The sequence below is a fragment of the Phocoena sinus genome, chromosome 10 (assembly GCF_008692025.1).
Source record: "Phocoena sinus isolate mPhoSin1 chromosome 10, mPhoSin1.pri, whole genome shotgun sequence".
In the NCBI taxonomy this organism is placed as follows: domain Eukaryota; kingdom Metazoa; phylum Chordata; class Mammalia; order Artiodactyla; family Phocoenidae; genus Phocoena; species Phocoena sinus.
Genome location: NC_045772.1, coordinates 12,633,276 through 12,657,148, shown reverse-complemented (window position 1 = coordinate 12,657,148; position 23,873 = coordinate 12,633,276). Strand labels below are relative to the sequence as shown.

The 23,873-nt window shown below is 50.1% G+C and overlaps 1 protein-coding gene across 1 annotated transcript; it reads left to right on the top strand.

The window, feature by feature from the left end:
• The first annotated feature begins 343 nt into the window (after window positions 1-343).
• ISX (intestine specific homeobox) lies at window positions 344-20,373 on the top strand. The gene is given in 8 exon segments (XM_032646913.1): window positions 344-348; window positions 925-1,060; window positions 2,635-2,872; window positions 16,513-16,664; window positions 18,879-18,992; window positions 19,825-20,013; window positions 20,015-20,111; window positions 20,297-20,373. Coding segments are annotated over 8 exon segments (1,008 nt in total).
• The last annotated feature ends 3,500 nt before the right edge of the window (window positions 20,374-23,873 follow it).

Genomic DNA, 23,873 nt, shown 5'->3' with positions numbered 1-23,873 from the left:
ACCATGGGGGTGATGGTCTGGAAGGAGAGAGAGTGTCCAGGTCCACACCACAAGAGCCCAGGGTGAGGCTCACCCCAGAGAGAGAGAGAGAGAATACAAGGAACTCAAATGAGGTGCCGAAAAGAACAGGTGTGACTCTGGAAACTTCTGTCTCTGAGATGTGGTTCTTCATCTGCATGGTGAGAAGTTTGGACCGGATGGTCTCTGGGGATTATGGCCAAGGGAGCTGAGTGTGGGTTTCAGAGCTGGACTCACCTGGGTCTGACTGCTGCTTCTTCTACAGGTTAGCTGCGTAGCCCTGTAAGCCGCCACTCACCTCTGGGCGCATCTCCTCAGCTGTAAAATGGCGTGAGTGACCGCAGTTCATAGGGCTGTTGGGTGGATTAGATGAGGCAGTGTGTGCACAGCGCCTGACTCCAGGCCCTCCCTCCCCTCTGCTGCTTCAGCCCCTGGAGTCCCTGTCCCCCCTCCTCACCGGCCGCCGCAAGTGTCCATCACACCTTCTCCACCCCAAGCAGAAGGAGACCCACCCTCCCAATGCAACAACTCCTTTGGCCGCCAACAGGGGGCTTCACTCCTGTGGGACTCTGGCCACCTGGCCGTAAAGGAGGCATTTCCCTGTGCACCAACCCAGCTGGGCTACTGTCCTCCTGGCCCAGACGAGGAGTCCCCTTCCCAGCACCTAGACAAGGCCTTATGACTCATTCTGGTCACAGAATATGAACAGAAGTCATTTAACTGCTTCCACTGTTGACTCGTTACCATTCCCTCCTCTGCTCTCTCCACTTGCCTGGAAATCCTGAATCCGGGTAGCATCACAGTCTGGAAGGAGCCTGGGTTCCCAAAGGGATGTTCAACTACACTGACTGTGACACGAGTAAGCAGTGAAGCTCCCAAGATTTGGGCGTTTACCTGTGACTGCAGCGGTGGCAGTCTCGCCGAGCTAGACCAGCAGCGGTGGCAGTCTCCCCAAGCTAGACCAGACCACCTGAGCCTTCCCAAGGCCACGGCTCCTGAAACAGGACAGATGCTCTTTGCTCTGACTCGCCCTCCTCAGGGAGTAAGGATCGGCCTTCCCCTTCCCCCTCCCTCCGAGAGAAGGTCTGGATTCTAATGCCCCATTCACGCTCCCAGTCTCTCCCAGGGTATCTGTCACCCTCATGCAGATGGCACCTTGTGGCCAGCCTGGCACCCTGGAGCTCCCCAAAGGCCTGCTTAGATGAGACTGTGCGGTGGTCTGGGCCTCAGTTTCCCCACACACCCCATAAGGACCTCAGGAGACCCCTCTCGCTCTGATATTTGCAAGCCCAGGACAGCACATCTTAGAGGGACTGCCCTCGGCCAACACCAAGCAGACCACACCCCTCCAGCCTACGTGTGACCCATAAATTCTCCCTGCTGAGTAAACATATGTTATGGGGCCTGGGGACACTTCCTGGCCATGCTGTTCCCACCTTCCCTTGTCCTGCTCCGGCCTGGCCAGCTCCCCTGCACACACCTCCCCGGGACCCCCAATCCCCACCCTTCAGTTTCCCTCTGCTTCTTACCCCTTTCCCCCAACACCTGCATCCCCGGCCGTAAAGAGGGTGGAGAGTTTCCTCTCTTATCAGCCGTCTTCTCCTCCTTCCTGGTTACACAGTAATTGCGAACAGAACTCCTGGCAAGGACAGGTCGGTGCCTATCAGCTCCCAGGGGACAGTTTCCTGGACAAAGAGAAGGTGCCCCTTCAGTGCAGTCTCAGGAGGCAAGTAAGAGGCATGCAAATAGGAGCGGGCGCAGAAAGGACCCCAAAAGGAAGGGAGAGGCACCCCGGGCCCGGAGCCGATAGAGAGGCTTGTGCAGTGAAGTCAGGGAGAGAACGGAAGAAAGCGATGGTCGGACCAGAGACGCCAGGGGAGACTCAGACACCAGTACTCAGCGCAGCCCCATCACAGAGAGCCAGCCTGGCAGTGGTGACCCAGTGACCCCCTTCCAAAGCCTCCATCTGCAGGGCAGCCAAAGCACGGCTACTCTGGAAGGTCTACTCTGGAGTCTGGCAGCAGCAGAAGCAAGAGAAAGCCAGGAGGGTTTCTGGGAGCGCCCCTCCAGCTGCACTGTGGCCCAGGACTGAGTCGGGCACCTGCGGCCTGCCGGTGGCACCCCAGTCTTCCAGAGGCCTGGCTGGAGCCAGCGGAAAGGGCCACCAGCCAGAGAAAGGGCAAAGGTGGACACCCTACCTCCAGATCTCCCTGGGGCAGGCTCCCTCCTCCCTCCAGCTCTTTGCCGTGTTCCCCACTGTCCATGACCTCGGGGTCCCCGGCCTACACTGGGGATTGTGCAGGTGACCACCCTGGAGAAGACTCGCTGCAGTAGGACTGAACCCAGTTTGGCAATGGTGACTCCCTTGACATGGAGCTGGCGAGGGCTCTGAGCCCCTGGGCACGGGGTTCAGCCCCTTCCAGTGTTCCCAACATGACCTGCCTCCTTGGTCCCAGGGTGTTTTGAGGTGACCCATGGAAGTCCCCACGGAGACATAACCCTGCTTGGATAATCCCACATGAGGACCCACCTCTGCTCACCCTCTTGATTGCAGGAGCTTCGGGAAAGGAAGAGCGCCACCCTCCACTGGCATAGGCCCCTCTGCCCCCCTTGCAGCCGCCCGCGGAGGGTGCCAAGGCTGGCCCGGCTCTCCATGGGGGGATGGAGAGGAAGAGCTCGGGGTGCTGTGAGGCCCCAGAGAAGCGGGGCCTGTCCTTCTCCATCGAGGAGATCTTAAAGAGGCCGGCTCAGAGGAGTGATGCAGTCAGGCCAGAAGGGGCAGGTGGACAGGGCACCGGGCAAGCAGCAGCTGCAGACTCTGGGCCGGAGAGACCCCCGCAGGACCAGCCCCAGGGTAAGTGTCTCCTGGCCATTTCTCATCTGTTCCTGGGTCTCCAAGACCCAGCTGCACTCGGGCAGAGAGAAAGCTGCTCCATATCAACAGAAGAGAAGCCTTCAAAATTCAAAAAGATGTTAGGCACTGGGCTGTTAGCCTTAAATACTTTTCTACCCAGCCCGGCACTGTGGTTGTTCCAATGTGGACCAAGCCTCGGTCCATTGCAGGATGCAGGGACCTGGGGCTCGTTCCTGTAACCAGGCCACAGCTAAGAGTTATCATTCATTTATTCAGCATTTACAATGTGGTCGGCACTGCCTCAGAGGCTGTGCATGTCTCTTCTTTAACTTCAGTAGAAAAGCATAATTATCATAACTTGACAGATGTGGAAACTCATCTGTAAAGGGAAGAGGTGGGTGATGCCCCCAAGTCACAAAGCAGAGGACCCGAGACCCAGCCGCCCCCAAACACCTGCTCGGTCTGTCGTGTTCTTTCCCTACGTAAGCAGAGTTCAGCCTGCATGGCCTCTAGTGGCTGAAGCTGTGCCCCGGATCTGCCCACCCTGATCACACCCCAGGCCAGTGCCCACCCCAGGGCTTGCCCCCAAATAACAATGACCAGATCCCAGGCCCCTGCTTGAGAGCCAGCTGGAGGAGGGCTGGAGGAGGGCTGGAGGAGGGCACACACACGCTAAGAGTCAGGAGTCAGCAGTCAGTGTCAGCTCTCCCCCGGCCTGCTGAGCCACCTTGGCAAAGTGCCTTTCCACTCTGGCCTCAGCTTCACCCTTGGTGAGACGGCTGAGTGACGGAGAAAATGGAGCTGGTGATGTCTCGAGGGCCCACTGGAGTCTGATAGGACATGAGCCTGGAGTGTCTCACAAAAGGGTCCCAGTCCTCTTTCCTTTCCACCCCTTTAATCCAAGGAAAGGAAGCTCAGGGGGGGCCCGTGATGTCTTCTCCTACCAAGCATGGAGCTCCAATTCCTCCAACCAAGTCAAGTCTCCCGAGATGGAGATTGTGCTCGGAGGCGGGCCAAGGGAAAGACCCTGGCGGGCAACACGTCCCCGGGGAGCTGGCAGCTTTCCCAGTAGCTCAGCCTATCAATAGGAAAGGGCCCCAGCTTAATGTTGAGAAGTTCATTAGTATCTTCCAGTGAATTGAATGAGCAGTGAGCATTCACAGAAACCATTCTTCTAAGGGTCTAACCAGAGTCTCTCCTGCTGCAGCTACATAAAATCCATGTCTGTCCTCTCTGCTGTGGAGAAAGAGAGAGATCTTACTTCCCCTCCCAGAGCAGCTTGCCTTCTCCTAGCCTGACATTGGCTGATGGCAAAAAGGAGGCCAGTCATTCTAAACCTCCCCCGAAGCTGCTGGCATGTTTCACGCCAGCTATCCCGCTAGACCCAGAGGAGACCCCCCAGCGAGTGCTTACGAAAATAGCAGTCGTAAGATTGGACGGTACTCCACGGCTCTCATGGCAATCTCACGGCCGTTGTTCTATCCATATCCGGTTGTGAGCCCTACCTTAGAGCTGATGAAACCAAGGAGACAAATCACCTGCAAAAACCGCAGAGTAGGTAGCATTAGAACTGAACCCTGGTGGTCTGAGACCATCCACTCTAGAGTATTCCTGAATGTGGCCTAAATCCATCCGTCTCCCCGCTGGGCTGGAATTCAGCATGTCCAAGGCTCATAAGGGTCGTCATGGTGGTTTTCAAGATGACTTCGAGGGGCAGGCAGACAAAGATTTTTTTTTTTAACATCTTTATTGGAGTATAATTGCTTTACAGTGGTGTGTTAGTTTCTGCTGTATAACAAAGTGAGTCAGCGATATGTATACATGTAACCCCTTATCCTCTCCCTCTTGCATCTCCCTCCCACCCTCCCTATCCCACCCCTCTAGGTGGTCACAAAGCACCGAGCTGATCTCCCTGTGCTATGCGGCTGCTTCCCACTACCTATCTATTTTACATTTGGTAGTGTATATATATATGTCCATGCCACTCTCTCACTTCGTCCCAGCTTACCCTTCCCCCTCCCCGTGTCCTCAAGTCCATTCTCTACATCTGCATCTTTATTCCCGTCTACAAAGATTATTTATGTCAATCGTTCTGTAATGATTTCTACACTAACCTTCTATTTATGACACGTGATACCATTTACCCACTTATGGTCATGATGTGAGGTTTTCTTTTAAAATAAATGTATTTATTTAGGTAAACCAAAAAAAAAGTCTGTTGAAATGTGAAGTAAATAATATTGCAGGTGAGATGCCAGCATGTCAGAAACTATAAAGGTAACTTGCACAAACTGCAAAGAGCTGGAGTCTGTGAGATGCTAGGCTGGGTGGGGAGGGCAGGAAGCTGGGATTCCAGAAACCTGGCCTCTGAGACCTGGTCTGGCACCGATGCACTGGAGGACCTCAGGCAAGCCGCTGCCCTGGCTGGGCCTTCGTTTCCTCATCTGGAACACGAAAGAGCAGAGCTAGAAAATTCCTAAGGGCCCTCCCCGCTCCGACATGCCACGACCGGTTCCACAAGAAGCTGCTTGCGCAAAAGCCTCGGTGGTGTCACTCGTGGGCGTTTTCCATGGCAGAAGCTTCCTCCCTGCAGAGGGGTGTCCGTGCCAGGCAGGGCAGGACCTACTCACCACCTCCACCTCTCACTGCCCCCCAGGAGGCCCCACCCCCGCCAGTGCTGGTGGCCCAGCTGATGCCTCTCCACCTCTGTCCTGTTCCCCACCAAACACACACACACACACACACACTCACAGATACACACACACACACACAGCATGCAGGAGCCCTCAGGGAATGGGCAACAGGACAGAAGAGGTGCATCCAGGGCCCTCCCCTGTCCCAATAATAACAACAGAGGAATAAACTCCTCTTTGTCTCCACTTAAAGGGCTTCACAGAGGGGCTCCTGGAGGTTGACTGCAAAGCGTTACCTCAGGATCCCAACCCCCTAGGGAGCTTGTGAAGAGGCACCATTCCAGGCCTGGCACCTAAGACTCTGCCTCCAGTCTAGGGTGGAGGCCAGGAATCTATTCTAGCAAGCTCTCCCAAGTGAGTCTGACGCAGGTGGTCCAAGGATCATTTTTTTGAGGAGGCTGGAGTCCAGAGAGGCAAACTGGCTTGTTCGCTGCTACAGAGCAATACGGGCCAGATCCGGGGCCAGGTCGGTGATCCAGACCAAGGCCAGTGCTGGGCCTCCCTCATTTCTCATGGCAGAGACCCAGGTCCCTCCCCACAGCTTCCCACTCTCACAGGGACCTTCCCCAGCCTCAGTGGAAAAATCCAAGAGGGTCTCCCAATTTGAAGGGATGCTAAGCCCAGATGCCCGCTCACTCCTCCTGAGAGAGGAAAGCCCCCCAGAGTTCGGGGGTCCTCAAAGTCCAGGGAGACTCAGTCAGGAGGAAGTCACTTTGTACTGGAGGATCAGACCCTGGAAAGAAAGAGATCATCTCTGCACCTGTCCCACTGATGACCCTCTGCAGGGAAATTGCGAGTCCCGGCGGGGAAAGGGGAGAGGAAGATGGGCAAAGAAGGGACCACTTCAGTGGGTAAACCAGTGTGGATCTTCTGGCCTGGGAGGGACACAGATACCTTCCCTTGTCCATTCATGGGCCATTCAGTCCCTCAGTGAATCATTGCTGAGTGCTTACTCTGGGCCAGGCGGCAGGCTGGGGAGGCAAAGGTGAATAAAACCAGAAGTAGTGGTCACCCACCTGGAGCAGAAATGGGGTCAGCAATTAGAGTCCTGGCAACACCACCTTGGGGCGGGGCTGACTTCCGCCCCTCTTATCTGGTGGGGGTGGCCGGGGGCACCGTGGAATTCTTGAGACTGGAAGAATATCTTCTTGCCGTGGTCAGCAGCGTTTCTACAAAGGGCCACACATTAAGTTTTGATAGCTAGATGGTCTCTGTGGCAATTATTCAACTCTACCATCACAGCTGAAAAGGAGACAAGGTATAAATGAATGGGTATGTCTATCTTCCAATAAAACCTTATTTACAATAACAGGCAGAGGGCCAGATCCAGCGTCAGGCTGTAGTTCATCAACCCCTAACCCACTGGTGTGACATTCAAAGTCCTTCACAGACTGGCCCTGCCGATCCCCAGGTTCATCCCCCATCACGGCCTCCTGTCCCTCACTTTCCAGGCACATGGAGCATCTCTCCCACTTCAATCTTTCTTGCCCTTTCAATGCCTCTAGACTTTGCCCTTTAGAAGCCTCTGCGGCCCTCTCCCTTCTCCTTCCTCCTTTTCCTCTTCTTTCCCTCATCCTCTCCCTCTGTCTGAGCTTCCTGTGGCCATTGTACCAAATTACCACGAACTGAATGGCTTAAAACAACAGAAATATATTATCTTAGAAGTTCAGAACCAGAATTCCAAAACCAAGGTGTTGGTAGGGTTGCTTCCTTCCAGAGGCCCTGAGGGAAAACCTGCTCAAATGGCTCTCTCCCAGCTTCCAGTGGTTGCTGACCATCCAGAGCCGTCTTCGGCTTGTAGACGCGTCTACAGGCCTCTGGGTCTGTGTGGAACCCTCCTCTCCTTTCTCTCATAAAGACACCTGCCATCGGATTTAGGGCCCACCCTAAATCCAGGAGAATTGCATCTCAAGATCCTTAGCAGGGCTTTCCCTGGTGGCGCAGTGGTGGAGAGTCTGTCTGCCGATGCAGGGGACACGGCTTTGTGCCCCAGTCCGGGAAGATCCCACATGCCGTGGAGCGGCTGGACTCGTGAGCCATGGCCGCTGAGCCTGCGCGTCCGGAGCCTGTGCTCCGCAACGGGAGAGGCCACAGCAGTGAGAGGCCCGCGTACTGCAAAAAAAAAAAAAAAAAAAAAAAATCTTTAGCCTAATCATATCTGCAAAGACCCTATTTCCACATAAGGTCACATTCACAGGGACCAGGGATTAGAACTTAGACATTTCTTCTTGAGGGGAACACAGTTCAACCCACTCCCCCTTTCCTCACTTCTTCGTCCCCCTCATTTTCCTCTTTCCCCCCTCTCTTCCCTGTCCCCTTCCTCTTTATTTTCTCTTCTCCCCCTCCCCTCCCTCCTTCCCCTGCCCTCCCTCCTCAGCCCCCAGTTGCCTAGAACTAAAGGCAGTGGCTCTGCTCTGCTCTGGGCCCTGGGAGGGGGAGCCCTGGCTCAGGGCTGGGGCCAAGCCTTCTTCTCGCTGTTCCTCTTCTTGTCCTCACACTCTTCCACACTGGGTTGATGGTTTCTTATTCCTTATGACTCCTCATAGGTCACTTTCGGTCTCCATATATAGAACTCTCAAAGTTCCTTTTTTCCTTTCTTTTAATCAATGCTTGTTGCCACAGAGGTTTACTCCTCCAAATACTCCTTGTACTGTAGCAGTTGTTAATCATTTTTTTGGCCAGAAATGGCTCTTCTCCCTGTTTACAGGGCCTGGGGCTTTGGATGCCTCTAATCTGGGTACTCTGCATACCTGCACTTGGGCTGGCCTTCTGTATGTATTTTCACAGAGATAAGAGCTGGTTAACTTCCTCCTCAGTTCTCGGCAGGAAGGGTAACTGAATATGGATTCCCGCATTGAATAGAAACAAGTTCTGTGACACTTCCTGTGTCACAAAGGAGGCAAAGGAGGGGAGTCAGGCAAAGGAGGGGAGAGAGCACGCCAGGCAGAGGGAAGCAGGTGAAGCAGCCCAGAGGAATAAAATGGAATATTCCTTTTGAGAAACAAAGAAACTCAGGGTGGCTGGAGTTGAGAAATCATGGACCAATGTCGGCGGAGATGAGAGGCATGAGGTAGGCCGAGGTCAGGTGTGCCAAGCTAAGCACCTTGGCCTTTATCTATGTCCATCAGCATCTTTAAAACCTACGTTTGGGGAATTTCAGGCTTCCGCTGAGTTACACAGTCAGAGAGACCTTGGATGAATGGGGGACGGAGCAGGCTACACTCTGGTGCCCTCACAAGGTGTCAAGAGAGGAGCCCTCAGGCTATTTGTTTTGTAGCTTTCCCCGCACAAAATCCTTTAAACAAAGGTACAACTTCTATTTTAAAAAGAAAAAACACATATGAAAAGTGTGGTAGAGTATGAGGGGACATATATGCTGAGAGCCATATATAAAAAATATTATGAAAGGGAGACCATACATGTGGAAAATAACCATCTTCACGCTGCTGAGGGGTGGATGGGCACTGACCCAGTCACCCCTGGGAACAGGGTGCAAATCCGTGGCTGGTGAGCTTTCCAATGGTCTCTCAGCTGTTTCTTTTAGCAATTTCTTTATCCTCATCTCTTTCCACTCTAGCTGTATTCGCTGGGTTGTTGTTTATTTATACAAGTAATCCACGTTTATTATAGAAAAATTAAAAATACAGATAAACAGAAAGAAGATAAAAGAAAATGTAGCTATAACTTCTCCTATGCAGTAGTAAGTACCGTTAACACTTTGATACATGGATACATAAAGATTGAGAGAGATTTTTTTGTACAAATATGGAGGCTGGTTTCTTGCACACTGAAATTTAGCACTCTTTACTTATCGATTAAACAAAAAATCTGTTGTGTTTCCACATGGAGATTCACAACAGACCTTGGAGAGAAGGAAATCTTTGACTGATCTGGGTTTTGATGGATGAGTAAGAGTTTACTAGGCAAAGGAGGAGGACAGGCTTGCAGATGTAGGGGTTAGTGAGAGCAAGTCCCTGGAGGATAAAAAGGCATGGCTGATTTGGGGAATCTAGAAGCCATCAGGTGGTGCAGAAATAATGGAAGTGATGATTGGGTAGAAAGCAGATGACCCTGGGAAGCGGGGAGCCTGAAGAGCTTGAATGCTGGGCCAAGGAGCGTGCCTTGCACGTTGTGGGCACAGGGAAATGTAGAAGTCCAGGACCACACCCGGAGGGAAGAGGCCAGAGCATCTCTGCCCTGGGAGGCACCTCCCTGCACCCCACCTGTCCTGTTCAGGTGTCCTCACCCTGCAGGAGGGCCCCAAAGGGAGCCTGGATCTCCATCCTGCCGAACCTGCTGCCTTGGGAAGACAAGGACAAGGCCCGTTTCTGGAGTCTCGGCCCAGCTGCAAAGCCCCTGGGGCCTTAGCTGAGCGGCCAATTAGCAGACCGCAGAGAAGAGCAATCAGGGGAGGGAGCCATGCACGGAAAACCATCAGTTTATAATTAGGTGACCTAATCACTTGTGTAAATTGTGTATTTCTTATGATCTATGTGCTAAACGTCTCAGGTTTAATTAAGTTCTGCTGACTCGTTCTCTTTGAAGACCCGCTGAAGTGGGATTCACAGCTCCAACAATTAATAACCAGGTGAGGGGCAACTTGAAAGGGGCGGCAGTTCCCTGCCCGCTTCCTGCCCCGTCTCCCCACCCTCTCCCAGGTGCCCTTGGATGGGGCTCCACGCTCCCCATCGTCCTCTCTGAGCTGGGGCCCAGAACATCCCAGCCCTTCCCCATGATTAAGAATCATCCCATGCAATGGGCGCTCCAACCATGAACTGGTACTTCCAGCTTCCTGTTTAATGAGGTTCCTTCTGGTTCCAAAATTCTACCTGCAGAGTCCTGTGTTCTGTCTTCTTCTCGGTTCCACATTCCATTTATGCTGTTCTGCCTCCCTCCCCTGCTTCATCTCTCTCATCACCTACTGTGGTCTGTAACCCAAGCATCAGGCTTCCTGGCCCCCTCACTCCTTTCCTAGAGCAGCCTCTTCCTGCATTTGATGGGAAAACTGAAGTGTTGACCTTCATACCTCCTGAGCCAGCCCCTCAGATTCTGCTCTCCCCCATCCTCCCTGCCCTGTGGACCATGGGCAGGTCATTGTGCTCTGAGTCACCACCCGGAGCTCCAGGGCACCATCCTCTCCACTGGACACGTTCCTTCTCCCCAGTCATCAGCAGAGAGATGGGCCTGGGCCAGTCTTCCCTTCCTCTCACTTTCCCTGTACTTCCAGTTTTCCCAGCACCATCAAAGTCAGCTCTATGACTGACGGATACTCTCCTTCCTAGACATACGTGGCAATTAGAGGAAGCTGCAACACAAGAAGGACGTAAAGTGAGACCCAGAGTATGACTTGTTCAAGAACCCAATGAGAAAACCAGTAAGGTAGCACTCACTATCCAATAGAACTCACTATCCAAACCAGTAAGGCAGCACTCACTGTCCAATAGAACTTTCTCTGATAATGGAAATGTTCTACATCTGTGCTGTCCAATATGGTAGCCACTGGCCACATGTGGCTATTGACCTATGCCTAGTGTGACTAAGGAACTGTATATTTTATTTTATTTTAACAGCCCCAGGTAGATAGTGGCTACCATACTGAACAAGGCAGACCTAAGGAGTTAAACTTTTAACAAGGTCCAGCCTTAGATCCTAACCTTGTTTCCCTAGCTCCAGGTCCAAGTCTATCTGTCTCCCAAAATGGCTCTCCTGGTGGGGTGTCACTAGTCATATTTCAGGGATCCCCACTCACTGGGGGTGATCTCAACTCCAGGACCCCTCTCCCTACCACTCCTTTTTATAGTTCTCCAATTTAGGGATATTCAGTCTCAAATAACATCCCAAGAAGAGTTGGACGGGGACAATCAGTGTTTGACTATTGACACCCCAAGAACCCATGCTCAGTCTTAGGGGAGGGGCTTTGGCCCTTGAGTCCTGCAGCCCGGTCCACTTGGGGCTCAGCCTCCATCTCGCCAACCATGTGAATTTTAGACACCCCTCTTTCTTCACAGGAGAAGTCACTACAGCTGTTGGGCACATACACATAGATCCCATCACCATCATTATCATCATCTCTCAAGAATAAACATTTATCCTGAGAATGTATAGTTCAAAGCTAATGAGAACAATATTTTTCTTACTGACCCATAACTTGCCAAGCAGCCCCTCCCCAATTATTTTGCAGAGTAGAGTTCAGATCTTTTCCTCTTCACCTTATCTCCAAAGGATGCCCTTCTGGTCCTACAGGAAATACGGGAAAGCCATATATATCCTAATAGCTGCTCCCTTGATTACACAAATGGAAACTTGAAATAATCATTTTATTAAGGCTCATGCTTAGTCATGAGCCCTTGTTTGCCTAACTTTCCTTCTGGGGAAAAAGGAGGAGATGGCTTATTTCTACTACAATCTACATTCTGTTTCTAATCCTCTGTTCTCCCCATTGCCTACTTTCCTGTATTCCGGTTCAGCACCCTGCGTTTTCTGTTCAGTATCCTCTATTCCAAAGCTCTGTATTCCCAGAAGAATCCCAGATCCATGCTGTCCTTGACCTCACTTTGTCCGTCCGACCTGGAATCTTCCCTTCTGTGAAATTTTTTTGCAATTTTCTATAGAACTGCACTGCATCACTAATATCATCTAACATGCTGACCTCGTGAATGAATGAATGGCTGAGATACTTTCAGCATGGCTTGCCATTTCTCTCTACATCAGTTCTGGCTGGGTTTGGCTCTATCCCTTAAATACACCACCAGCTCTAAACATAGAATAAATATCTCTTTTTTGTAATTTAAAAAGTAGGGTGGACTTGAGGAGGGAAAAGGGGATAGAGAAGGAGAGAAATCAGATCACATCAGCTGGTTCACAATCCAATAGCTTACTCTAGGGGGTAATCATGTCAGTGAGTCCCCTCACTGTCCGGGACTCCCAAGAAGCTTCCAAGAGTCAGAAAAATGAGTAAAAGTACTTTGAGGGGAAAAAAGAAATGGACTAACAAAAATGAGGGGTAGTCAGGAGGGGTGAGACCAAAGGCAGACTATGAAATGCACTTGTTGATTCTCAGAGACACAGGAGCAATTCAGCCGGGAGAGTTATCCTCAGCAGAAATCTCTCCTCTCTGGCCCTCTCCTTTCACCCACCAGGCAAGCCCGAGGCCAGGCCTTTTAAGCCATTCAGCCTCCAATTGAAGAGAAAAAGAATTACAGCATGTCAGGGCCTTAGCGATTTGATCATTCAAACCCACTCTCCTCCCCCATTTCTACAGATGGGGAGACTGAGGCCCAGAGAGTAAATAAAACATGGCCCAAGCTGTAGACTGGAACCAAGAACAGAGCTCAGGGCTTCTGGCATCCAGCTTAGTGGGTTTTCTACTGTCCAATGATAGCAGGACAGATAATAAGCACACACACACACATAAAAGTTAATTGATCTCTTCAGCTGTGAAACCATCACAAGTGAAATCCATTTTTCACTGTGTCTACTCCAGCTCATAGTTTGTGGTGGTTTTACGTCTTTTGGGGGGAAAAAGAAAGCGGACTGAGCGGAAGTAAGGAGACCTCAACAAGAGTTTAGATCCCCACCCCTCCTTTCCAGGTAATTCTGCTCTCTCCCGACCTGTGACATCTGACAGTACACAAGAGTCCAGACAAATCATTCCGCGTTGTTTCTTGGGACAGCATCTTATCTGCCGAATGGGTTGAGAACAGAGCCTAAACTTCACCTTTATTCATTTAGAGCAAATAATTATGAAGCTCCCAATAGATGCCAGTTACTCAGCAAGTCCAATGTATAGTCCCTGCCCTCCAGGAGCTCACAGTGGAGAGAGACACAGAGACACAGAGAGACAGAGAACAGCAGGCTTCTTTCCCCAGAGGGTTTGAGTCTTGCCAATGTGCGTGAGGGATGCTAGGACAGGACGTACCTAGATTCACCATCATTTCTGAGAGCAGACTTTTCTTACAGGAGTGAGAAAGAAATCAGGAGCCATGGTGGTCAACTAGAATGGTAGGAATTGGCCCCAAAAGTGAAGGTGATCTGTGTGTGCGGTGGTGTGTGTGTGGGGGGGTGTGTGTACCTTTCCTACTATTCCTAAAATTGCATCATGTGGTCTTTGTTGCAAGTCAGACTAGAACTGTAACCCTGGCCTCAGAAGTCCATGGTCAGAGAGACAAACCTGCCCCACCTGGTTTGGTGCTTCCTCCAATGTTCACCGTCCCTTAGTTTCATCAGGAGGTACAGCAAGGCTGGTTGAATCCCCATCCTCCCTACTCTCCTGGCTTCTCTCGTCCTTCTCCAGAGCAGCTTTCCAAATCCCTTCTTCATTCCTCCAGCCTCTAATCCCTCCCACCTCCTTCACTCTCTGCTGATGACCTGAGCTCCCATTGACCTGTCCTGAACAACTCAATGCCAGGTATAATGAGCACCTCTGACCAGCCTGCCCCGCAGCCCTGCTCCATCAAGCATCCGCCAAAGCCCTCACTCTTCTTCCTCAGTTTCTCCTCCTGAGAGGCTTTAGATATATGCTCCAGGCCGCACTCCAGACTTTTCCCCAACCTCCCTCTAGCCTTTTTCGCACCTTCTCGACATAAAAGTTCCTCTCTTCCTCACCGCCTAGACTTCACCCCGACCACTCACACCGCATCCAATTTAATACAACATATACTTGTTGAAGTTTCTACCCAGTATCAGAGACACTGTATTTAGTGTGTTTGTGGATAACACAAAATTGTTCTTTTTCGCTTGGCTTTGACCATCCTAATTCAACCCAAGTAGTCTTCCTGTGTACCTCAATGACGTCCTGAAGGCCAAATTCAGGACCACATGCCTCACAAATCCATGCTGGAACAAGGCAAGCTAAATATACATACACACAGGCCAAGGTCAGGGTCTAGCACTATACCTGGTACTTAACAGGTGTTGAATAAACACACTGATTGTTTCTTATTTTTCTTCCCCTTCATCCTCTCTAATTTAAAGTCTGTGATCACTCCCTTCTTTCCAAACCTCTCTTCCCCCACGTTTTCTATGGAATTTTGTGGATCTGAGCTCCCTCTGTCTTAGGTAGGGTTCCCCCAAAAATAGACTGAGAGAGAGATTGGCTGGAGAGATTACATGATGTTATACTGTTAATTTGTTTTAAATCCCTGGGACCACATGAACATGGTCTCTCCAGCTGTCAACTGCAATATTTCCTCCACATCCCAGCAAACCTTTCTGAAGATGTGCACCGTTGTTGTCTCCTCCAATTCTCCTCCCCTTCTCTCCTCTGCCCACTGCCCCTGAGCCCTTGCTGCCCCTATTCTGTGGTAACTGCTAACGTTAGGGTCCTCATGCAGCCAGGTTCAAGGACCCCCTTTCTGTCCTCATTGCAATTAATCCAGTCACAGCATGGACACAGCTGAGCCTTCTTTCTTAAAAGAGTTTCTTCGCTAGGTGTCCATGTCACTGCACTTGTCGCCTACCACAGAGACCTGTCCTTCTTGGCCTCCCTCATTGATTTCTCCTGGGTCCCCCGTTGGTTCCTGAGCCTCTAAATGGTGGACAGACCCAGGCTCACTCCCAGACCCTCCACTTTTCTCCTCCTGCCTAAGTGATCTCACCCACTCTCATGAGATCAAAGGCCAAATATACGCTGGTGAACCTCAGTCCCGAGATCCCCTTTGAGCTCCAAACACATAAGCATCTGTCCATTTGATCATGTGCTCTGAAGAGCCAACAGGCATCTCAAGTGTAACACGTCCAAACTCAACACCTGATTTCCCGTCTCTCTCTCTCTCTCTCTCTCTCTCTCTCTCTCACACACACACACACACACACACACACACGGGCACGCAGGCCTAGCTTCATGGGCCGTGTGTGACCAGTGTAGTTGCACAGGGCCCTGCGCTCAGAAGGAGGCCTAGCACTTGCGGGTTAAAGCTCATGGTCACCCTCTTGAAATTCTTAATGATTTTATGTTTGAATCTGTGTTTCGTAAGCGCAATCCAGTGGAACCACGAAGCACATACCAGGGGCCTGGAGCCTCGGCTCAGGCTCGGTGCCCCTCTCACCGCCTCCCTGCTTCCCTGGGATGGGCTCTCAGTCACCTGTTTCCCCGCCCCTACCCAGTGACTGCTGCCTCCTCTGTCATCTGTGTTGGGGGCATCGGGGAGGGAAGGGCACGGATGTGAGGAGGGTCAGGGTCAGGCACAGGCACCCCAGCACCAAGTTGAAGGGTGGGCCCTGTGAGGGTCCACACTCATGCTATTAGTATCCCTGTGCCCAAGGGAGCAGGGCCTTAAGTAGCAAATAAAAAACCACCCTGACAAGTCAAGAGAGAGAGAGGAAGAAAGGAAAAAGCTTTCTTTCTGAACCCACATTTTCCGTTTGCACTAGGACCCCACCTATGATGCAGCGGCTCTGAGTGGGCATAAGACTAGTTACGTGGTTGGAAACGGGCTGTCAGGGGCTGACTGCTGTGCTTTTTCTGTAAAGGCTGGATGGTAATTACTTTAGCTTTTGCAATCTCTGTTTCGACGACTCATCTCTGCCATATAGAGTCACCTATGGCTGCCCAAAGCAGTCATAGACAATACATAAACCCATGGGTCAGGCTGTGTTCCAATAAAACTTTACTTCTAAAAACAAACAGTGGACCAGATGTGGCCCCCAAGCTGTGGTTTACCATTCCTTGTTACAGACAAGGGAAACTTGTCTGAAGGCATCTGAGCAGCAGAAAGGACAATCAAAGAAGTTTCTAGAAGGTCATCTTGGCCACTCTGTCCAGGATGGATGGGAGAGTGGGGTCAGCCTAAGAGCAGAGTTTCTAGGAAAGAGAACCTTGTATAACTCCAAACCTAAGGAGCTAGAGGCCAAGTAGTGGCAACGGGGGTTGAACAGGTAGAACAAGACAGCACAAAAGTTTCACTGAGACCAAGGTCACTAACCCAACTCGGACCCTCTTCCATCCAGAGGAGAGGAAGGGCAAGCGGAGGATCCGAACCACCTTCACCACAGAGCAGCTGCATGAGCTGGAGAAGATCTTCCACTTTACCCACTACCCTGATGCCTACGTCCGCAACCAGCTGGCAGCCAGGATCAACCTCCCAGAAGCTCGGGTACAGGTACAGCCATCCCCGCCCTCGGCCCCCCACCTCAGTGCACTTGGGGCCATGGGTAAGATCCCATGTATCCTGCACCCTCTAGGGCTGCCCCATCAGAAATTTTCCATTGGCTTTATCCCATGAGTGCAGTTATACTAGCCAAATATCTTCTTCCAGGAAATGAGGCCACCACAGTTATAAGATGGTTTCTCACCTTGGGGGATGGACACAGAGGTAGCATAGATATCTGCTTCCACTCCCTCCTTGTGTACTTGGCTGTAGCTCCAGAACATCGTTCACCACACAGGCTCATTCACAAAATAGGTCTTGACAACCTAGACCGGGGCTCAACAGACTTTTTCTGTAAGGGACAAGATGCTAATTAAGTTAAGCTTTGGGGGGCCATAACGTCACTGTCACAACTATTCAACTCTACCCTTGTAGCACAAAAGCAGCCGTAGTTTACAGTATGTAACAAATGAGCATGTTCCAATACAACTGTACTGGTGAACACTAAAATTTGAATTTTGTATCATTTGCATGTGTTACCAAATATTATTCTCATTTAGATTTTTTTCCCAACCATTTAAAAATGTGTAAACCATTCTTAGCACAAGGGTTGTACAAATACAGGTAGGAGGCCAGAGAAAGCCCAAGGCTCTAGTTTGCCAACCCCTGACCTAGAACACATGGGCATCACTTTGGAGGCAGCACAGAGAGGTGGCAAGGACCCTCCATGGTCAGAGACCTAATCTGTAATCTGTTATTTTGTCCCCCCAAGTGTCTATGGCTTCCTCTGTGGTTAGAGATACAGTAGCCCCTTGTCACTCACTAGGGGTATGCCTCGCCCTCTGCATATCCCCAGTCCTGCAAGAACCGCTCTAGCAAATCCAATTGTTACATGTTGGCACTCTCTCTAAAACAGTTTTCTAAATCACTCTTCATTTTTTTTTAACAAATATAATGGAGGAACTATACTCAATATCTTTTATTTTTATAATTTCACTTTTAATGAATAAACAAAAAAGCAATCCTTGAAAAACAGAACAATATAATTTTTTAAATTTTATATTGGAGTATATTTGATCTACAATGTTTTGTTAGTTTCAGGTGTACAGCAAAGTGGTTTAATTGTACATAAACATATATCTATTCTTTTTTCAGATTCCTTTCCCATATAGGTTATTACAGAGTATTGAGTAGAGTTCCCTGCGCTACACAGTAGGCCCTTGTTGAGTATCTATTTTATACATAGTAGTGTGTATATGTTAATCACAGCCTCCTAATTTATCCCTCCCCCCGTCCACCTTTCAATATCTTATAACCTATAATGGAAGAGAACGTTAAAAAAGAATATATATATTTATATGTATAACTGAATCACTTTGCTGTACATCTGAAACTAACACAACATTGTAAATCAACTACATTTCAATAAAAATTTAAAAAAATATATGATGGACTCATTCGAATTCAAAATCTGCTCCAGGGTCCATGTCAACATTCCACCCTTCATTTCACTGGAACCTACTGTTCTTCTGGTGAACGACCGCCCCTGTCTGGACTTCTCCCCTTTTTCTTCCTATTTGAAAACAGTCACCAGCTAGGTGGGTAGCATCTGCATCCAGTGTAAGGCCCAGAATTCAGCATCTGCCTCGGCAGTACGACCAAGTGCAGACGGCAGCATGTCATGGACAATCAGGGCACTTGTGAACACAGGGAACCGCCAACATTCAACCAACCTACAGATGCCACGGGGCCCAACGGGGCTGCAAACCAGTGGCCCACCAGCAGGAAAGAACTTAGATGGGTTTTATTTGAACTGCACGGTATCTTAAATCTCAGCGCTTTCACATAAAAATCAAGATTTCTGCCTTAGAAGTTGGATGAGCTTGCAACGCTGGCCTCACATTTCCACATGGTGACTGTTGGCTAAAGCTGAGAAGCTGCCCCCTTTAGCCACTGCTCACCGCAGACTCTACCACTCCCAGTTACATGGCACCCAGCTGCTTCACCCCATCCCATGAGCCCACACTCCTGCAGGTATTGAAGGTTGTGATCCCCGGCCCCCTCTCTCAAGGCAGATCAGATCCAAAGAAATCCTGGATGCCATGGAGCTTCCTACTGTAAAGGGTTGGTCCCTTGGAAGGCGCCGTCATTATGCATTTTGGGGGGAGGAACTAGATGGAGAAAATCCCTTTTGCTTATCTCCATCCTCTCTCGCCTTCATCTCAGATCTGGTTCCAGAATCAGCGAGCCAAATGGCGGAAGCAGAAGACCAGCAGCCTTGGGGCTTCGCCGCAGCCGAGCGAGGCCGACTTGGCCCCGCCCACAAACCCAGACGTGGTCGTGAGTGGCTGAGGCGGAGGGCGGGGGGCGGTCGCGGGCGGGAGAGGGGGTGTGGCTGGGGACCTCCGGAGCTCTGTCTACAGTACAAAGTGCAACGACAATTCTTTTAGAAAGATAGTAGGCCCGGATGCTGGGGAAGTCGCTGCCTCTGTCCCCGTGTCCTCCTCCACTGAGTGCCAATCACACTCCTCTCCCTCCTCCGGGGACCCACGTGTGTTACTTATGCAAAACTTCCCAGTTTATGGAGCAGGATCACAGAGTAAAAGGCGGTGCGTGGAGGTCGAGCCCACTGGCTGGGGAGTCAGGAGGCCCTGGTTCGAATCCCAGCTCTGCGCTTAGCAGCAGTGTGGCCTGGAAGAGTCACTGTGCCCCTCAGAGGACAGTCATAGATTTGATGAGGATGAAACGACCGCTCATCACCTAGGAAATGCTCCCTAAGGTTTAGCTGTCCACTGAGTCAACACAGATTTGGAATGTGTACCAGAAGCCAAACAGGGGCGGCAGCAGTACACGAATAGACACTCCTATGGGTAACGGTTTGTACAAAGCCATGAGTGACCCTATGAGGTAAGATTTTTAATTTATCCATTTTTTGCTAATGCAGAAACTCGACTCTGAGAAGCAAAGTGACTTTTCCACAACGAACAGTTGCTGTAAATGACGGGATGGGGAGGATGTTTCCTGGCCCCCCTGGGCACACATTTCTCCCCAAGTTGGTCCCCCTACCCACTCCGAGCTGCCCGAGAGGAACGGGGAAAGGTTGGGAAGCCGAGGGACAGCCCAGGGTAAAGTTCAGGGCTCATTTCTCTCTCCTGGCCTCTCCTTGTGACAGGGCCCCATGCTGCTGCCCCCTGCACGGCCCAGGCTGGCTCCTCCCACAGGTTGCTATTTACCGGCTCAAGGTCAGCTGGCCTCTGCCTGGCTCCCCACCCGGATCGCCCTCCTGCCATGCCACCCGTGGGAGACACAGCCTCTCCCGGGCCCTCTCATCATCCAGCAGACCTGCATCCCTGCACTTTGCTTTTTTTGCACCTCCGCACCCCAAATGGGGCGACATCTGTGCCACTTCCACACAGGGACCAGACATCCTCTCCTTAGTGGAGCTGCTCTCTTCTCCAGGTGAAGGCAGGTGGCGGGAAGGTGCCCAGGTCTCTGGGGGAATCAATCTCACGATCCAAAGACAACCCACAGCCCAGGAAGCCACCCTGAGGTTGTCCCTTGGGAGGGTGCATCGGACTTAGCAGCAAGGTGACCAATAAAGGAAGCTCTCATCTCTCCTGGCCAATGTCACCCTCCTGCTTCAGGCGACAGACACTGTGGGAGGTCTCAGGATGATCTCTGGAAGGAAGAGGTTGTCCTCTTGCACCTGTACTTCCTCTAATTTGCTGTGTGACCTCCAGCCAGTCGCTCACCCACTCTGGGCCTCATTTGTAAAACAGGCAGTTGGACAAGGTGACTTCTGAGGGTCCTTCTGGCCCTTACTTTGGTGAGATGAACTATGGTGAGAACAGAGGCACAGAGGAGACTAAGGAGAGGTTTGTTCATTCATTCATAAGCGCTCACCTACTGAGCACTTCATAAATGTAACTGGATATTGACATGAACAGCTGAGGCTCTGTGCCCTGAAGCTCAGTCCAGGTTGGTGGAAGGAATGGTACTGACCTCCCCCTGCAAGCAGAACATTCGCTCAATGACCTTGCAAGAGGCCCATGTCTAACACATTCTGTTTGGCTTTGATATGAATGTCCTAAAGAGGGAAGGAAATATAGAAACATTTCTTTAAAAATTTAAACAGAATTTAGTGTCTTTGGTTATTCTGCTGGCTTGGGGAGGGATGTTGTCATTTCTGGTTTGAATGAAGGGTAAGAGAGTAAGCTCTTTTCAGAGTTTAACTTCCCAGGATTTGTGAAAGGGGCCTAGTTAGAAGGCCAGCCTCACTCTGTGCTGAAAAGCCTAAGAAAGAGGGAGGGAGAGAGAAACTGGGGTGGTTAACTTTTATGGGCTGGGTAATTTCATAGGCTAATGAGTGGAAGGATTATTCCAACTACTTTGGAGAACGGGTGGGGATTTCCAGGAATTGGGCCACTGCCCACTTTTTGGCCTTCTATGTAATGGCACTGGTGGGAGTCTCGTTTAGTGTATGCTAATGTATGACAATGAGCGTATAATGAGGCTCAAGGCCTACTGGAAGTTGAATCTTCCACCACTTTGGACCTAATTGGTTCTAACCAGTTTATGTCCTATCCTCAACGGCTATCTCATTCTTTTAAAGGTTGTGCCCTGCCCCCTGCCCCCCTGGTTTCAGTACGATCATATAAATATAAAATGAACACGTGCCAACGTTTTATCTAACTCACTAATTAATGGGGGAACCAGTAAGACATCATAACAGTTCAAAGGAGAATTCAAAGAACAGACACAAGCAGAGGCAATCAGGAATGCTGAAATGAATTACAAACAGAGACAAAAAGGGTCAATGGCCACAGGGAAGTAATCAATGTCATTTCCACCAGGCACAATTCATTTGCATTTCTATAGACAAGTATCATTTGCATTAGTACCAGTTTCCAACAATTATACAGAGTGGAAAAATAGCTCACAGACAATGAAAGGGGCAGAAATTCTGGAAGAGTGCACTAGACAGAACAATCTTTTCATGCTTATTTCAAAGTCTTTCACAATTTTTCCTGACCTAAAAGTTACTTAATCTCTCTGGGGATACCAGGACCTGCCTCAGAAGTTAGCTATGAAATTATATTAGATGATATAGCCAAGTGTTTTGTACTTGTAAAACACCATGATGTTAGGAAATGATTATTTATTGCCTTTCAAGTTTAAAAGTCTACATCTAGAAAGTGTTTAGAAATACAGTAACATTTCTTTAATATTCATTGACCTTTGATGGTTCAGTTTTTTAAAAGGCTAAACAAGACACAAAATGGGCAAAGAGCAGAAATAAGAGATTCCCAGGAAAAACATATAAATAGATACTAAACCTACAAAAATAGTCTCAACCTCATCCATCATTTAAAAATGTAAGTAGGGCTTCCCTGGTGGCGCAGTGGTTGAGAGTTTGCCTGCCGATGCAGGGGACATGGGTTCGTGCCCCAGTCTGGGAAGATCCCACATGCCCTGGAGCGGCTGGGTCCCTGAGCCATGGCCACTGAGCCTGCGCGTCCGGAGCCCGTGCTCCGCAACGGGAGAGGTCACAACAGTGAGAGGCCCGCGTACCACAAAAAAAAAAGTAAGTAAAACAGTAATGCAATACATTTTTTTTACCTTTCAGGCTGGCAAATATTTCAAAGTGTTGGTAAAGGCTAGATGAAAGTCACTCTCATATAGAAGGAAGTATAAATTAATAAATTATCTTGGACGATAACTTCACAACTACTCATATTCTAAATGCACATCTCTTTGACTCAGTAATTGTTTTTGCAAGAACTTATCTGATAAATACACATGGATATAAATACTGTCTATAAGAATGTTCACCAAGGCTTTGTGACAGCAAACCCTGGAAACCACCAAAATAAGACACTGGTTGATATGACTGATTATAGCATATTCATCCAGCTGTTAAAAATAACGAGAGAGGGGCTTCCCTGGTGGCGCAGTGGTTGAGAATCTGCCTGCTAATGCAGGGGACACGGGTTCGAGCCCTGGTCTGGGAGGATCCCACATGCCGCGGAGCAACTAGGCCCGTGAGCCACAACTACTGAGCCTGTGCGTCTGGAGCCTGTGCTCCGCAACAAGAGAGGCCACGATAGTGAGAGGCCCACGCACTGCGATGAAGAGTGGCCCCCGCTTGCCACAACTAGAGAAAGCCCTCGCCCAGAAATGAAGACCCAACACAGCCCAAAATAGATAAATAAATAAGTTTAAAAAAAAAAAGAAAAACATAATGAGAGAGACTGAAATACACCTCATGGGAAACTGTCATTAGACACATCACTGAATGGAAAAGGCATGTTTCAGAACAATATCATGGGCTCAGCTGAGTAAGAAAAAGATCAGATATCCTGATATTTAAACACATCATCAGAATGTGATGGTTTCTGCACCGTAATAAATCCCACCAACACTTAGTTGCTTGAAATAATGATTTCTTTGGCTCAGGCTTGACCGGGCTCCTGGTCTATTCCCTGCTGACTTAGCTGATCTCGGCTGGGCCTGCTCATGTGTCTGCGGTCAGCTAGTCGGTCAGTGGCCACCGGGGGAATCTCAGGTGGCCTTACTCACAGACAGGCCTGGGTCTGGTAGGCTGTTAGCTGAGGCCACAGGGTGACCGGGCCTCAGTAGGCTTCCTCGTAGTGTGGTCACAAGATTCCAACAGCACAAAGGCAGAAGGTACAAGGGCTGTTGAGGCTTGGCCTGAGAATTCACTTCTCACTTCCACTGCATCCACTGGTGAAAGCAAGTCACAAGCCCAGCCCGGATTCAAGGGGTGGGAAAACAATCCTCCTCTTGACAGGAAGAGCTACAAAGTGCATGTCATGCTTACCATCCACCATAACACCCAAATGAATTTCTCATCTAGACTTCTTCCTTGAGTGCTCCTGACACCTCCGCTTGACTGTCTAATGTCACCTTGAGGCAGGAGATAGGTGGGCCCCCGGGGCAAACAGTTGGAGTTCGTTCTCTGTGGACCGATACTCCAAGACGAAAACAGCCAGACAATCGAGGGAGGAGGCTGGGCCCTGCCCAGATAGAACATGAGACCACATATTCCTCATTCTCAAAGTCAGGAGACCTCCCCGACTACACATGCACAGAAAAGCTCCTTGGAGGTCAAACGGGAGGGGGCGTCACCCCATAGTAAGTGATGCTAACTACCCACAGGCCTCTTCAGTAGACTCCATCTTGGCTAAGAGATGCGCGCAC